This window comes from Psammomys obesus, unplaced genomic scaffold, assembly GCF_907164565.1.
Source record: "Psammomys obesus unplaced genomic scaffold, mPsaObe1.curated_primary_1811, whole genome shotgun sequence".
NCBI lineage: Eukaryota > Metazoa > Chordata > Mammalia > Rodentia > Muridae > Psammomys > Psammomys obesus.
In genome coordinates, this window is record NW_026590062.1 from 26,318,835 (window position 1) to 26,333,882 (window position 15,048).

General features: G+C 46.4%; 1 protein-coding gene across 2 annotated transcripts in view; it reads left to right on the forward strand.

Annotated features, from left to right (window-relative positions):
- The window catches only part of Dlg5 (discs large MAGUK scaffold protein 5), a 111,907-nt gene that overhangs the window by 73,441 nt on the left and 23,418 nt on the right, over window positions 1-15,048 (forward strand). For both annotated transcript variants that reach the window (XM_055605816.1, XM_055605817.1), the window contains exons 10-17: window positions 3,911-4,043; window positions 4,820-4,947; window positions 5,597-5,772; window positions 6,039-6,142; window positions 10,167-10,259; window positions 11,738-12,757; window positions 13,803-13,926; window positions 14,253-14,397. In XM_055605816.1, the coding sequence (XP_055461791.1) occupies window positions 3,911-4,043; window positions 4,820-4,947; window positions 5,597-5,772; window positions 6,039-6,142; window positions 10,167-10,259; window positions 11,738-12,757; window positions 13,803-13,926; window positions 14,253-14,397 (1,923 nt within the window). The remainder of the gene's footprint in view (window positions 1-3,910; window positions 4,044-4,819; window positions 4,948-5,596; window positions 5,773-6,038; window positions 6,143-10,166; window positions 10,260-11,737; window positions 12,758-13,802; window positions 13,927-14,252; window positions 14,398-15,048) is intronic.

Below are 15,048 nucleotides of genomic sequence, written 5' to 3' on the forward strand. Positions count from 1 at the left end.
ACTGAGGCACATGGGAAGGAAGGTACTGTTCCCAGGCAGTCCATTTGAGGATGGACATGCCTACATCATTTATAGTTTCTTCATTTCCTTATTCATTCCTTTATTCACTCAGCAAGAGTGTATTGAATATCTCCTCTGGCCCCTGAGAGGCACAAAGCAAACAAAACTAACTAAGCAGATCACCGTGCTGCAGTAATGGGGCTCAGAGAGCATAGAAAGAGAAAAAGAGGCACACACCTAAGCAAATGAATCAATAGCAGACAGTTTTCCAGAGAATTGTAGTTGTGGTGCCATTATCTGTTCTACCCGTGTTTTGTAGAGGCCTGTTTGGAAAGCTGTTGGGGTTACTGGACACCTTCTTCTCAGTCACAGCACCCTCCAAGAAGGCCATTTAGACACTTGGTGGTCCTTAGTGTAGATGGAAAATACAAAGTTCAGAGTTTATAGATGAAATTGGTAGAACCCAGTAACTCTTATAGTCTAGTCTCAGACTCTACCTGGGAGTCAACAGCTCTGCTCATCATGTGATATTTCCAAAGCTGATGTGATAAGTAGACAGTGGGAAGTTCACGTGTGCAAGTATAGAAGACACCCAGACTTCACACAGGGAATGAATTCTTTCAGAAGGGAGTGACAGCTTCCCTCCCTCCCATTCAGTAATTATCTAATAAATATCATTTATTAGATAATCTACACTAGAGGGAGCTGAGTACTCTAAGGAATAATTCGGGGCTTCAGAAGCAACATGGTAGGCCCTTGCTCTGGAACAAGGGATGGAATCAGGTATGGAATCCCACAAGCTGGGAATGTAGTTTATTGGTAGAGCATGGTATGTGCAAGGCTCTCATTTCATCATTTCATCTCATTTCATCTGAAATAGAAAAGAAAGATCCATTTTAAGGGAAACCCTTGATGCTGTAGAGTGTGGTTCAGAAGGAAGTTTTTTTATTTTGTTTGAGCCAGAACATGTAAAAAGCACCGGTTTCTGTTTGTTCATGCATCATGTTTGCATTTGCAGCTTCTTTCTACTAAATTCTGTCATTAATGGCTTGCTGCTAAGGATGTCCCTGCTGCTGCCCTGGGGACCTTCAGTCTGGAGAAACATAGGCATCCCCTGTGGACAGGCAGAACATTCTGAGCATCAGTGTGGAACATTGGGCCACACTGTTCTGGTGGGGATGGGATGGAAGCCCAGAAGGGCTAGGAGGTTGAGTAAGCATCCAATACCTGAGAGCATCAAGGGCAAAGGTACATTGGGTATCCTATCCTCATGGAGACATAAGTAGGCCACTTGTATGTCAGTTGGCAGCATAGATGAATTCAAAGGCTGCCAGGGCCCAGATATTAGAAAGTAGGTTATCACATGTCAGTCACATCTCTGTGATAAGGTTTCTGAGTCTTTTTTTTTCCCATCTTCTTCAATGAATTTCCCCCACAGTTAACATTTTTTATCTTGATAAAGTCCAAGTTGTTAATTTAAAAAAAAATCTATTATGTATTATATCTAAAAAGCCTTTCATGTAACTTTCAGCATTAAGGCTATTTGTTTCCCTAGACCTGGGATTTGAACCAGAGCTTTAAGATGCTAGCCAAGCATTTTACCACCAAGCTACATCCTGAGCCTTTGATTTTTTGGGGCAGGGTCTTACCATAGTAGGTAGGCTGGCCTTGAACTCCCTATCCTCCTGTCTCAGCTTCCTCAGTGCTGGAGTTACTGGCATGTGCCACCATACATGGCTTCTTTAAAAATGTTTTCTGTTTTACATTTAAATGTAGAATATACTTAGAGTTAATTTTTTTTTTAAAGGTCTGAGATTTAAGTTGAGGGGAGTTTTTTTGTTTAAGATTTATTTTATTATTTTCTCTCTCTCTCTCTCTCTCTCTGTGTGTGTGTGTGTGTATGTGTGTGTGTGTGTGTGTGTGTGTCTGTGAATCTGTTTGAGTGCAAGTGCCAGCAGTGGCCAGAAAAGGGTCTATAATTCCCAGGAACTGGAGTTATAGATGGTGGTGAGCTGCCATGTAGGTGCTGGAAATTGAACTCCGGTCCTCTGAAAGAGCAGTCAATGCTCTTCACTGCTGAGCCACCTCTACAGCCCCACCTACTCCCATGGTAAAGTATGGATGGTGACCTGCTCAAATCATGGCTAGAGGAATGACCTTTTGAATTATTTTTGTACCTTTGCATCGTTTGGTGATATTTTTAGGGCTCTTATTCCATAGCTTCGATCTGTGTGTCATCATGTAGACTCCATTATAGTTGCTTGAGGAAGTCTTAAATTGAGTGACTCCTCTCTGGTAATTCTTTTAAAAACTTTATTTATTCTTAATTGTGTGTGTGTGTGTGTGTGTGTGTGTAAGAGAAAAAAAGAGACACAGAGAGAAAGAGAGAGAGAGGATGTCAAGAGTTAAGAGAAGAACTTTGAGGAGTCAGTTCTTTTTCACCTTCCATCTTGTTGAGACAGGTCTCCTGTTTCTGCATGTTGTCTGCTCTAGCCTGTCTAGGCTGTAAGCTTCTGGGTGATTTTCCTGACCCTTGTTCCCATCTTGCTGTAGGATTGCTTGGCTATCAGTGCATGCCACCATATCCAGCTATTTAGTGTGGGCTCCCAGGATGGAACTTGGGTCTTCAGGCTTGCACAGCGTGCGTGTCTGTCCTCACAGCCGTGTCACCACCTCTCACTTTGTATTTCCTTTCGGAGACAGCATTAGCTAGCCTAAATCTCTTCCTCTGGAATTTTAGGTAAATGTTCTTAAATTGATTCCTTTCATGTGTCTGGGACATAATACCTGTCACAAACAACCCAACAGAGGAGGAATTTTTTTTGGTCCATGGTTGCCTGACTCCGTGATTTTGGGCAGAATATAATGGTGTGAGTAGGGCATGTGGTGGAGCACAGCTGCCCACTTAATGGGGTCTAGGAAACAGAGAGAAGGGACTTGAAGAAGGAGCTGGAGCATGGCATTGGGCAAGGACCCATGTTACCTACTCCCGGTTACCTACTTCCTCTAGAGTCTTTCTACTTTCACCTCCCAGTAATGCTATCATATTAGGAATCAGAGAAAGGTCTGATCTGTAGGTAAAATGAGAACCCTCATTATCTTATTGTCTTTAGAGACACCCTCCCAGACATTCCCATAGTTGTTACTACTAGCCAAGGCAATTCTCAATTTAGTCAAGCTGACAATTAAGACTAACAAGGGGGATGGAGAGATGGCTCAGCTGTTAGTAGAATGCATTGCTCTTGTAGAGCTTGATTCGGCTTCAGGCACTCATTTCAGGTAGTTCACCACCCCTGGAACTCCAGCTCCATGGGATCTGATACTTTTGACTACTGTGGACGCCTGCGTATGGTTCCCCAGCCACAATTTGATTTTCAGAGAGGCTAATTAGCCAGGTGTACAAGGTGGCACACTCCTTTAGTCCCAGCACTTGGGAGGCAGAGGCAGGCAGGTCTCTGAGTTCGAGGCCAGCCTGGTCTGGAAAGTGAGTTTCAGGGCACCAGGGCTATACAGTGCGACCCTGTCTTGAAAAAAATCAAAACAAACCAAATCAAAAACACAAATCATCTCAGCTCACCACTGAGCCTGTGCATGCTAGATAAGCATGCTAGGTAGCACTGTGCTACATTTCTAAGCCTCTTGCTGGCCTTTGACCTAAATTGCTTTAAACCTCTAGTTAAATTTGGGAAGACTGTCTATGTTTAAAAAAAAAAACAAAAAAACCAAAGCACTACTATGGAAACCTACCGATAATTCAAAAAAGGTTCATCGTAGCTTATCAGGAAGTGTTGAGTACTGGGGGAAGGAGCCCCACTTTGCTTTCAGGAGAGGCTGCCTTAGTTGGGAGCCGTGATTCAGTAAGAGGTTTCCCCTTCAAAAGGACCATTGCCACAGCTCTCTTTGTTCACAGGGAGCAGATGGAATGCCAGCTGGAGAAGGAGGCCCGGTTCCGGCAGCTAATGGCCCACAGTTCCCACGACTCAGCCATCGACACGGATTCCATGGAGTGGGAAACAGAAGTTGTGGAGTTTGAACGAGAGACGGTGAGCTGCCTTGGATGGCTTGTGCTTGTCCACTCTCTTGGGTACGAGAACTCTGGGGAAGTAGAGGATGGCCCTGTTCTTGTTTCATGCCTACCTCCCCTTTTCCCTGTAACCATCTGTCCTAATTGGGGTTGCTATTACTGTGATGAAACACCATGATCAAAGCAACCTGGGGAATTGAGGATTTATTTGGCTTATGCTTGCATATCTTTCTTTGTTCATCATTGAAGCAAGTCAGAACAGGAACTTAAACAGGGCAGGAACCTGGTGATAGGAGCTGATGGAGAAGCCATGGTGGAGTACTGCTTATTGACTTGCTATCCATAGCTTGCTCAACCTGCCTTCTTACAGAACGCAGAGCAGCCACCCAGGGAAGGCCATATCCAAAATGTGGGTGGCCCTCCCCCAACAATCATTAATTAAAAAAATGCCTTACAGGCTTTCTTGTAGTCGGACCCCATGGAGGTATTTTCTCAGTTGAGGTTTTCATCTCTCAAATAACTCTCTCCCACGTCAGGTTGATGTAAAAGTAGCCAGCACACCATCCAAGCTGGGTTATACCACTACTTTGTGTCATGGTGGTGCTGAAAAATCCCATGGAAGGCAGGGGCCCTGGTAAAAGACCAGGGACAACACTGACAGAGATGTCTGCAGTGGCTGGAAGAGGCAGGCGCAGCTCTTCGTACATGTCCACCTCAAGCCTGAGTGCCTCGCTTGGGGTTTTACGGTGTTCCCCCTCCCAGCTTGGTAAACATCTGCAGGTGCTGTTTTGACAGGAGGATGTTGACTTGAAAGCACTTGGGTTTGACATGGCAGAAGGCGTGAATGAGCCTTGTTTCCCGGGAGACTGTGGCATATTTGTCACTAAAGTGGACAAAGGAAGCATCGCCGATGGTCGCTTAAGGTAAGAGCTGAGGAGGTCCTGGCCCTGGAGGGGAAGAACACAGCAAAGAGGACAGATGGCAGGGAAATGAGCATGTCCTGGCATTTGAGGACTCACAGAGCTGTCTAAAGCCCCAAGCTCAACTGGGATGCTCTTAAAGGAAACTGCCTCTTGTGACCTCCTGAATCTGGTTTTTCTCCAGGTACCAGAAGCTGTGTTTTTACTTCTCTGGGGAGCACAGGGCTCAGGAGCACATGATGAGAGTAGGATGTGGCACTGCCTGCTCGTTCCATGAAGTAGTGAAGAGGATAAAGTGATACACTTTTCTAACTGCTTGCCAAGTACTGGTGTACACACTCTATCTCTTAATCATTAATCTTAATAATTTGAGGCAAGTGCAAACACTGCCCCACCTTACAGAAGAGGGCACTGAAGCAGCAGGGCTAGGTTCCACAGCTAGTAAGTGGCAGAATGAGATTTGAAACCAAGCTGTCTAATGCCAGCATCTGTAAGTTTTATAACCATATGCTCTGGAGGCTGAAACCCTCATGAGTGTGGACGCAGGGAACCTGCTCGCCGACATTTGAGCCTGGAAATGGGCATGATGGTGAGAGGCAGCTATAGGTCCTTGGGTCTGAGCGGATGCCTGCCTGACCTTGTCCCTCCTCAGGGTCAACGACTGGCTACTGAGAATCAATGATGTGGACCTCATCAACAAAGACAAGAAACAGGCCATCAAGGCACTCCTCAATGGAGAGGGAGCCATCAACATGGTCGTGAGGCGGAGGAAGTCCCTGGGTGGGAAAGTCATCACACCTCTGCACATCAACCTCTGTGGACAGAAAGGTAGTAGGCCTGGAGATATGGCAGGCATGCTCTCTGCTGGAGACGACTGTCTTTGCAGGATCATCTTGTTCCCAGAACTTCATGTTGATGCTGTCTTAATGCAGCCCAGGTGCTCTCCGGGTGGGAGGTCACCCAGACAGGGGTGTGATGAGCTCCCTCGTGGGGCATGTCACAGAGTGGGATTCAGTCCCTTTGATAAATGTAGTTGGCAGAATTGGGGTGGAGCAGCCAGCTCTGGTCATCCGTTGCCCTCCTCTGGTTTGCAGACAGTGGCATCAGTTTGGAGAATGGAGTGTATGCCGCTGCTGTGGCACCTGGAAGCCCAGCTGCCAAGGAGGGATCCCTCGCCGTGGGAGACAGGATTGTCGCGGTGAGACTCCAAAACAGAGCCAGCTGTCTGCTGTGTTTAGGCAGGCAGCTTTGAACAAGAGGTCATAGGTATTGCACTGTATGAACATTGGAAAAAACAACAACAACAACAAACTTTTTCATAAGGAAAGTGCTGAGATGCTGTGACAGTGAATGTTGTAGAACGTCAGGAAGAACAGAATAGTGTAGGAGGAAGATGAGACTCATTTCTATTGCTGCCTCACACTGATGGCAATTAAGCATTTCTTTTCTTTTTTTTTTTTTTTTAAGATTTATTTATTATTTATACAACAGTCTGCCTGCACACCAGATCTCGCTATAGATGGTTATGAGCCACCATGTGGTTGCTGGGAGTCGAACTCAGGACCTTTAAAAGAACAGCGAGTGTTCTTAACCTCTGAGCCATCTCTCCAGCCCCAATTAAGCATTTTTTAAGTATTCCTCAATGTGTGGATGCCTGTAATGAACAGTTTCCCAAGAATGAGTGTCTGTGTGATTTGCTTTTCCAATCATGGATGTATGTTTTCAGAGAAGATAAAGCAGTCCTTCTGCCTCAGAGTGATTGTGACTGGCTTAAAGATATGTTTTACTTTTACTGAATAGTATGCCTATTCTATTGGCTTTTTGTTTTCTAAGTACCAACATAAAAACTGTTTGTAAAATGGTCAAATGATTTTAAAAAAAAAAGAAAAAAACACATAGAGCAAAAAGTAGTCGTTGGCCTTCTCTCTTGAATCCACTCCTAGAGCTCTGCCCCTACCTGGAAGGTGCCTCCAGCCCAGATCTTGAGTGTTCATGTAAGTCTCTGTGTGTGTATAGGCTCTAGCATTTGCGTTCAAACACGACAGTGGGACCTGCAGCTTGCATTCTACATCATGGCGGCTTTCCAAGGCAGTCTTCATTAACGGTACCTGCCTCATGAGGTTGGGATGCTTGATTATGTATACTGAAAACTGCCTCTTTCTGATGGCCATACAAAGTGATTACCAGCTGGTGTTGTATGAGGGCCCATAGTGAGCCTCACCTGTGGTATGACAGCTTCTGGATCACTTCATGTCCGTACGAGATGAGAAATGTGGGCATTTGCTGAGTAGCAGGGCTTGTATATGTCAGTCTTTGGCCCAACAGGCTGAGGTAGAAAGCACATGTGCCTTTTCATGACACACATGTGAAATTTCAGTTGTACACAAGGGAGTAGTAACAGCATGTTATCTGGTTCTGGTCACATCTATGGATTCCCATGCTGACAGAACCCATGGTTAACTGTGTTTACTTCCAGAAGGCTTTCAAGCATGTTTACCTCTGGTTTTGTTTTGTTTTATAGATCATTTGAAATTATAACATGCTCATTTGTTTACCTTACATTTTCTTGTTGACTGCATGTCCTAGAGAGATTAATGTCTTTGGATCTGCCTGTGGCTCTTTCTAAATGAATATAATCAATCAGTGGTGTTGGGGATGGAAGCTGGGGTGTAGAGTGTCACGTGTGTTAGTCGAGATGTCTGCACTGAGCACATCTTCAGCCTCCATGTGGTTTCTCAGGGACATCAGCTTAGACTGCTAGCCAGTCCAGTGCAGCATGTTTGCATTTATACATAGTGCTCAATGGCCGCAGTAACCCCTCACGGGGCCTTCCAAAGAACGTGCTGTGGAGTAAGTCCCGGGTGGGCTTCCCCGTGTCACAGTGTAGGCATTGTGTGAGTGCCCGTGCTGCTGTGCCCTTGTGTTCCAAGATCATGACTCTTGTCAGCCTTTCTGCTACCTGATGGAGAGAGCTAGCTCATCACTGCACATCCTTGCCAGTGTTCTTCAGATTTGAGGAGAGCCAGTGCTTAAAAACAGTGTGGCCACAGGAAAATGTCTTAAAAATGGAGACAACATACAAGGAAAACACATCAATTGCCCTTCCCAATATAATCACATTCTGTAGATACTTCCTTTTTAGCTTTTATGTGTGGAGATGGTGGTATGTGTATTCATATGGGTGCATGTATGTACAGATGTGCATATGCAGTGTTCCAGCACTTGTGGAGACTAGAGGGCACCCTTGAGAGTTGCTTCTCAAGAATCATCTATCTATTCTTTTTGAATTTTTAAGAAGATTTATTTACGGGCTGGAGAGATGGCTCAGAGGTCAAGAGCACTGGCTGCTCTTCCAGAGGTCCTGAGTTTAATTCCCAGCACCCACATGGTGGCTCACAACCATCTATAATGAGATCTGGTGCCCTCTTCTGGCCTATAGGTGTACATGCAGGCATAACACTGTATAACATAATAAATGAATAAATCTTAAAAAAAAAGATTTATTTACTTTATGTGTTTGAGTATTTGGTCTGAGCCATCTCTCCAGCCTCCTCTCTGTAACCTTTTCTGTGTTCTCTGAGACTTAGCTAGTTGATGTAGATGTTCAGTTTAAGGCTGAGCACTCAGCAGTCACTTACTCTCTGCACTTTGGCCAGTTATAAGACATTACATTAACCAATGTCCGCTGCAGACAGAGGCTTCTCTGGCTACGGTTGAAAGCAGCACAAAACTGTAAATATAAACATAAGCATTTAGAAGGTTGTTGACAACATAACCATTCAGCAAAACAACAAACCTCCAAAAGCATGGTCTTGGTTTACAGTATCAGGTATGAATTCCCTTCTCTGGATCAGACCTCAGATTCAGTCAGGAAACATTTGGCTGTTCACATAACCTTCATGCCACTATTACACCACTCATCACATTTTACCTGCCAGGCTGATACTGTAGCGTTCAGGGTGGGCAATACTGTTAATGACTTCTCCTCCAGCAGCCTGCATAATACTGTCTAGCACTGTAACAGTTGGCCAGCATGAAGGAAGTGTTCCAGTTGGTGCAAGCCTGGGTTTTCATGCCCTGCAACGTAAGTGTGTTGTGTGTTCAGCAACAGGATCTTACCGTCTAATTGTTATAGGCAACCAAAAGCAATGACAATAGCCTATGTTATGTGGGGACCTCTTGGGCCTTCCCTGACGAGGAGATATTGTAACAATAGTACAGGGAGGTCTTACATATCATCCATACTGTATCCCCTATTTTAAGGCCAGATGGTAACACTGGTGTGCTGTGTCTGCATAGTTCTCAGTGGTGTTACCACAAGTAGTTTTGTATAAACATTGCAGACATGTATTGTTTATCACACAGGCTTTCCTTCTGCCTCCTCTTAAGAGCTATCCCCTCCTACACACACAGTCTCTTTGTTGTGTTTTGTTTTTTTGAGACAGGGTTTCTCTGTGTAGCCTTGACTGTGCAGGAACTCACTCTGCGGAGCAGTCCTGCCTCTGCCTCCCGAACGCCAGGGTTAAAGGTGTGTGCCACCACCGCCTGGCCACATACAGGCTCTTACCCTGACAGTTAAGTGTACTATGAATGGCGTCAGATAGACTGTGACTCCGTGAAGGCTTCATTCACTCAGCGTTATCCTATGAGAGCCTGCAAGTGTTCTGTGTCCCACTAGTTAGTTCTTTTCATTTCTGTGGCCTAGGTGTAGCACAGGGTAGGCAGTCACTACTTCAAGTGCTTTTTCAGAGAACGCTTGGCCATACTCGTGAGGGATGATGACACATTCCAGGAGTGGGTATTGATTTCCTTTGACAATGACAGTGTTTCATTTCATGTGGTACTTTCTATGTCACAAAAGCTTTTCATATCCATGATTTCCTTTCGATTCTCCACCCACCTATGGGAGGCATATGTATTTCCTGGCCACTTACACATGAGGGAGTAGGCTGGTATCATACAGCAGGATGTCAGCCTGGGGTCTCCTGTGTTCTGGTCTGATCTAGTTGATGCTAGGACTGTGCTTCACCTGCTTCAGAAGATATTTATCTGGCTCCACGTGCTGCTAGGGAGGGTCTTGCTTTCCTTTACTAACCGCTCAGTTTGGCTCCTTATATAAATAGTTCCAGGATGAGCAGGTAGGCCCGGCTCCTGGCCTGGCAGCCTGGGATCACTGAGGCCTCCCCAGCAATAGGCCTGACCAGCTCTCTCTTTGGCTCTAGATCAACGGTATTGCACTGGACAATAAGTCTCTGAATGAATGTGAATCTCTGCTGCGCAGCTGTCAAGACTCCTTGACCCTCTCCCTCCTGAAGGTGGGCACTGGGCACTTCTGTCACTTTTGGGAGGGTGAGAAGAGCCTCAGCTCCATGCACCTGAGCTGGTTCTAAAGGGCAACAGGATCCTTGGGGGAAAGTGTATTGATTTCCAAATGCAGGTGTGGGAAACCTGACTGTTGAAAACCTGACTGTTGAAAAACAGTACTGTAGAGACCAGCTGGGCACATTTCAATCTGGACTGGACAATCTGATGGCCTAAAGATGGGTAGGTTCCTTTGGCCTGGCAGCAGCCTTGGAATTTACAGGAGAATGGTCATATGTGGTGCTACACTGAAGTTCTTAGCTGAGGAAATACCGAGATATGTATAAATTTCTAAAGACTATCTGGTAAAATGTTGAATCTGGTGAGTGGGCTTATGGGCACTCATTATACTTTTATATCAACTTTTCTAAATAGTTGAAAAGGTTAGCAATAGAAGTTTAGGAACATGGGTCTGTCCAGTTCACGAAGAGATGCTTTTTAAGTTACTCCTTTAAATTAATAGATGTTGGGGGATTGTTTTTGGTCTACAGAACATCTGGGCTGGCAGATTGTTCTTGTGTGTCTTTTCATGTGAGGCCCCCAGCTTAGGTTTCCCCTCTTATTGACACCTTGCATTTGTGGGTTACATTTGATACAAATGATGAGTCATCACTGCGGCATAGCTTAATGGGGGTTCGCTGTTGCTGTGTGTTCTGTGGGTTTAGATCAATGGTTTTCAACCTTCCTAGTGCTGCAACCCTTTAATACAGTTCCTCATATTGTGGTGATCTCCCAACCATAAAAATATTTTTGTCGCTACTTCATACATGTAGTTTTGCTACTGTGATGGATTGTAAGGTTGTCAGATATGTAAAGGGGTCATGATACACAGGTTGAGAACCACTGGTTTGGACATACGTATAGTAACATGGTCATCATTAGAGTACTCTGCAGGTAGTCTCTCTGCTCTAAATAATCTCCTATGCCCTGCTTGGTCATTGCCACTTGTCAAGCCTCCAAGAACCCTCAATCCTTTTTCTGTCTCCAGACCATCTGCCTTTCTAAAAGCACCATGTAGCTGGAGCCTTTTTTTCACATAAGCTTGCTTACTCGCACATGGTTCTTCTGTGTCTTTTTGTGGCCTGCGAGCTCACCTCTTAGTCCTGGTTAGTTTCCCGTTGCCTGGGTTACCATGACTAATTTACCTTTATGCTCAATGGGTCTTATACAATGTGCAGGTGGTCGCAGATTAGTCCTCAAAACCGACAGGATTTTATTGCTTTTATGAGTTCTGCATAGCCAGCGCATGAGAAAACTTCACAGTTAGACACTGATATGTGTATGCATCTATGTGTGCCCATTATGTCTGTCTGTCTCTCTCAGGGAGCCATGGCCATTGCTTTCCATCACTCCATTCTGGAGATGGTTCCCAGTGGCACTTGTAAGCAATAGCATCTCACCTTCCCTCTCACCCTCTGCACTCCTGGCTCAGGTGTTTCCCCAGAGTTCCTCGTGGAGTGGCCAGAACATCTTTGACAATATCAAGGACTCAGATCGGATGCTGAGCTGCCGAGCCCATGGACCAGAGATCCAGGCACATAGCAAACGGAACTTGTTACAGCACAATAACTCCACACAGACTGACATCTTCTATGCTGACCAGCTGGAGGACAGGAAGGAGCTGGGTGCCCCTGGAGGCAGTGGTTCTTTTCTGCACAAGCCATTCCCTGGAACCTCCTCTCCAACCTCCCCCCAAGCCTGTCCTAGCACCTCTGAGCGTAGTCTGAACTCATTCCGCTCTGATGCCTCTGCAGAACGTAGCTATGGGCTGGTGGACGTGCAGAGCCAGCGGCCACCGCTGTCTTTTGAGACTGAGGTGGGCCCCTGTGGAGCAGTAGAGGCTCCTCTGGATAAGAAAGAGCCTGAGAGCTGCAATACTGGCGGGACCTGGCCCAAGGCTGTGCTTAGCTCCACAACAGGGCCTGAGAAACTCTCTGTGTACAAGAAACCCAAGCAGAGGAAATCCATCTTTGACCCAAATACTTTCAAGCGCCCACAGACGCCCCCCAAAATAGACTACCTGCTTCCAGGCCCTGAGCTTGCTCATTCCCCCCAGCCCTCTAAGAGGGTGGGGTCTCTGACTCCCCCAAAGCCCCCAAGGAGAAGTGACTCTATCAAGTTCCAACACAGGCTGGAGACCAGTTCTGAATCAGAGGCCACTTTGGTGGGCAGCTCACCCTCCACCAGTCCTCCGAGTGCCCCACCCCCCAACATGGACCCAGGGGAACCCATGCATGCTTCACCTCCTCGAAAGGCCAGGGTCCGCATTGCCTCCAGCTACCACTCTGAAGGGGATGGAGATACCTCCTACCTGCCTGCCAAAAAGCCCTGTGATGAGGACCTCACTTCCCAGAAAGTGGATGAACTGGGGCAGAAGCGACGCCGGCCAAAGTCTGCTCCTAGTTTTCGGCCCAAGATTGCTCCAGTAGTGATTCCTACTCAGTGCCTAGAGGTAGAGGTTGGGCTGGGGCCCGAGTGCCTGGGGTGGGAGCCTGCGAAGCACGCTCACACAGTTTCCCAGGCTTGTGCAGAGCTGGTGCCTTTGCTGCTGCTGTGTACCTTTAAAAGAGGTTAGGGTGCAGTGGCACGTGCCTTTAATCACAGCAGAGGCAGGTGGATCTCTGGGAGTTCCTGGCCAGCCTGGTCTACAGAGTGAGTTCCGGGACAGCCAGGACTGTTACACAGAGAAACCCTGTCTTTAAAAAAATAATAATAATAATGTATAGTGTGGCAGGTCAATGCCAATGAGTAAATAGTCCCTTCTAGGAGTTGGGAAAGGGTCATGGGGCATGTATGGTAGTGGGAAATGACACCAAGGGAACACTTACCTGAGCATAATGTTTGGCTTGCTTTTTTTTTTTTTAAAGACTTATTCATTTTCATATGCATTGCGGTTTTACCTGCATACATATGTCTGTGTGAGGATACCGGATATCCTAGAACTAAAGTTATAGACAGTTGTGAACTATCATGTGGTGGTAGGAATAGAACCTAGAAGAGCAGCCAGTGCTCTTAACTACTAAGCAATTTCTCTAGCCCCCTTGGTTTGCTTCTTAAAGAAGTTTTTGAGCTTGTAAAAACAAAAACAAAAACAAAATAAAAAACTATGTAACAGATTTTCCCCAAAAAGATTGGGGGAAAGAATGTTATTAGGGCAAAGCAGCTGTGTGTGTTGGAGTTTCCAGAAGGGGCTGTTGCTAGGGCACAGGGCATACTGCCCAAGGCACATCCTGTGGCAGGCCTGCCTTCTCACCTTCCGCTTCCACAGTCTGTTTATCTGAAAGCCCAATCCCTTCTCTGCGTTTGTCTTCCGATGGGCCTGTAGAGAAAACCCTTGTTTGCTTCCAGCTATCGGGCACCATGAATGGGCCATGTCTCTTCCCCCTGGTCACTCCTAGGCCTGAGTGGGAGGAGCTGGTGCAGGGGGCAGAAGTCAGCTTGCAAACGTGGTGAGTGTTCACTTTCCCCAACAAACACTTTTGCCTTTGATTCTGCAGGAACAGGAATGTGTTCCAGCTAGTGGAGAGCTCTCCCCAGAGGTCCAGGAATGGTCCTCATACTCACCAGGACATGCTAGCCGCCATGGCGACCCCTTACTCTACCCTAACCGGCCATCTGTGGGTAAGCTGCTGGCACAGGAGCTGGGAACAGGGTTGTTGTGTGCCCATAGGCATGTACAGTCACATGTATTTAGCCCATAATTGCCGCCCTTTCTGCCCTTTTTGTGATTGTTGGTCCTGTCTCTGTTGAATGTGCTCTTTGTTCCTTTCTTATGGTTGGGGAAAGGCGAGTAGTCAAAGCCATACTGCAAAATGGTGGCTAAAAGTCTCTACCTAGAATCCTTTCCCCCAAAGACTGTGAATGCCTGGTGTTTGTGGGGGAGCGTGAGTCAGTCCGAGGCGGTCTGTGTGTTTTGGAACCACTGTTGTGACCCAGCCCATTCCTAGGCACTGTTCCCCGGAGCATGACCGCCAGCACCACTGTGAGCTCCATTCTGAGGAACCCCATCTATACTGTGCGCAGCCACAGGGTGGTTCCCTGTGGCTCTCCACCCGTGCCCCGAGATGCTGGCCCCCAGGGCTTGTCTCCCAGGTATGCCAAAGCACCTACACTTTGCTCAGTACCAGCTATCCAATCTCTTGGTTGGAGAGCTATTGCAGCACAAAGGCTTTGTGAACAAAGAAGTCTTTTGGCTAAGCTGGGAAAGAGCTGAGGGAGTAGCACTAGGCTTAGAAGATCCCTGGTATTCAAGGGATGGTGATAGCATATCCGGTGCCAGTGCTGAAATTTCAGTAGAGAAGTTTTTCTGACTAGGTAGAGCACCACTTAATTTGTTAAAAAAAAAAATCTGAAATTAGTAAAAAGGATGGGGGTGGGGCTCAAGTTCATCATACTCATTCATTTGCCAAGTTTTTAATGAACACCTAATATGTCTCAGTGGTTGTTTTGGTTTCAAGGGCAGACATTGGTAAACTTGAAAGGCAGCTTCCCAATCATCGGGTTTTGTGCTCAGTGCAGAAGACAGACAGATGAGAATATACACAGCGAAAACATGTGGTTCTGAGTGGCCCCAAGACAGTGAAACAGGATGACAGCTGGGCTGTGATTGGAAAGAGGGCGCCCAGGAAACTGAGTACTCATAGAGGTACGAAGGTATAAGAGCAGCTGTTGTGATGGGAAGAAAAGTAAAGACCAGCCAGAGGGACTGGGCTGTAGCTCAGTGATAAAACACTTGCCTGTGTG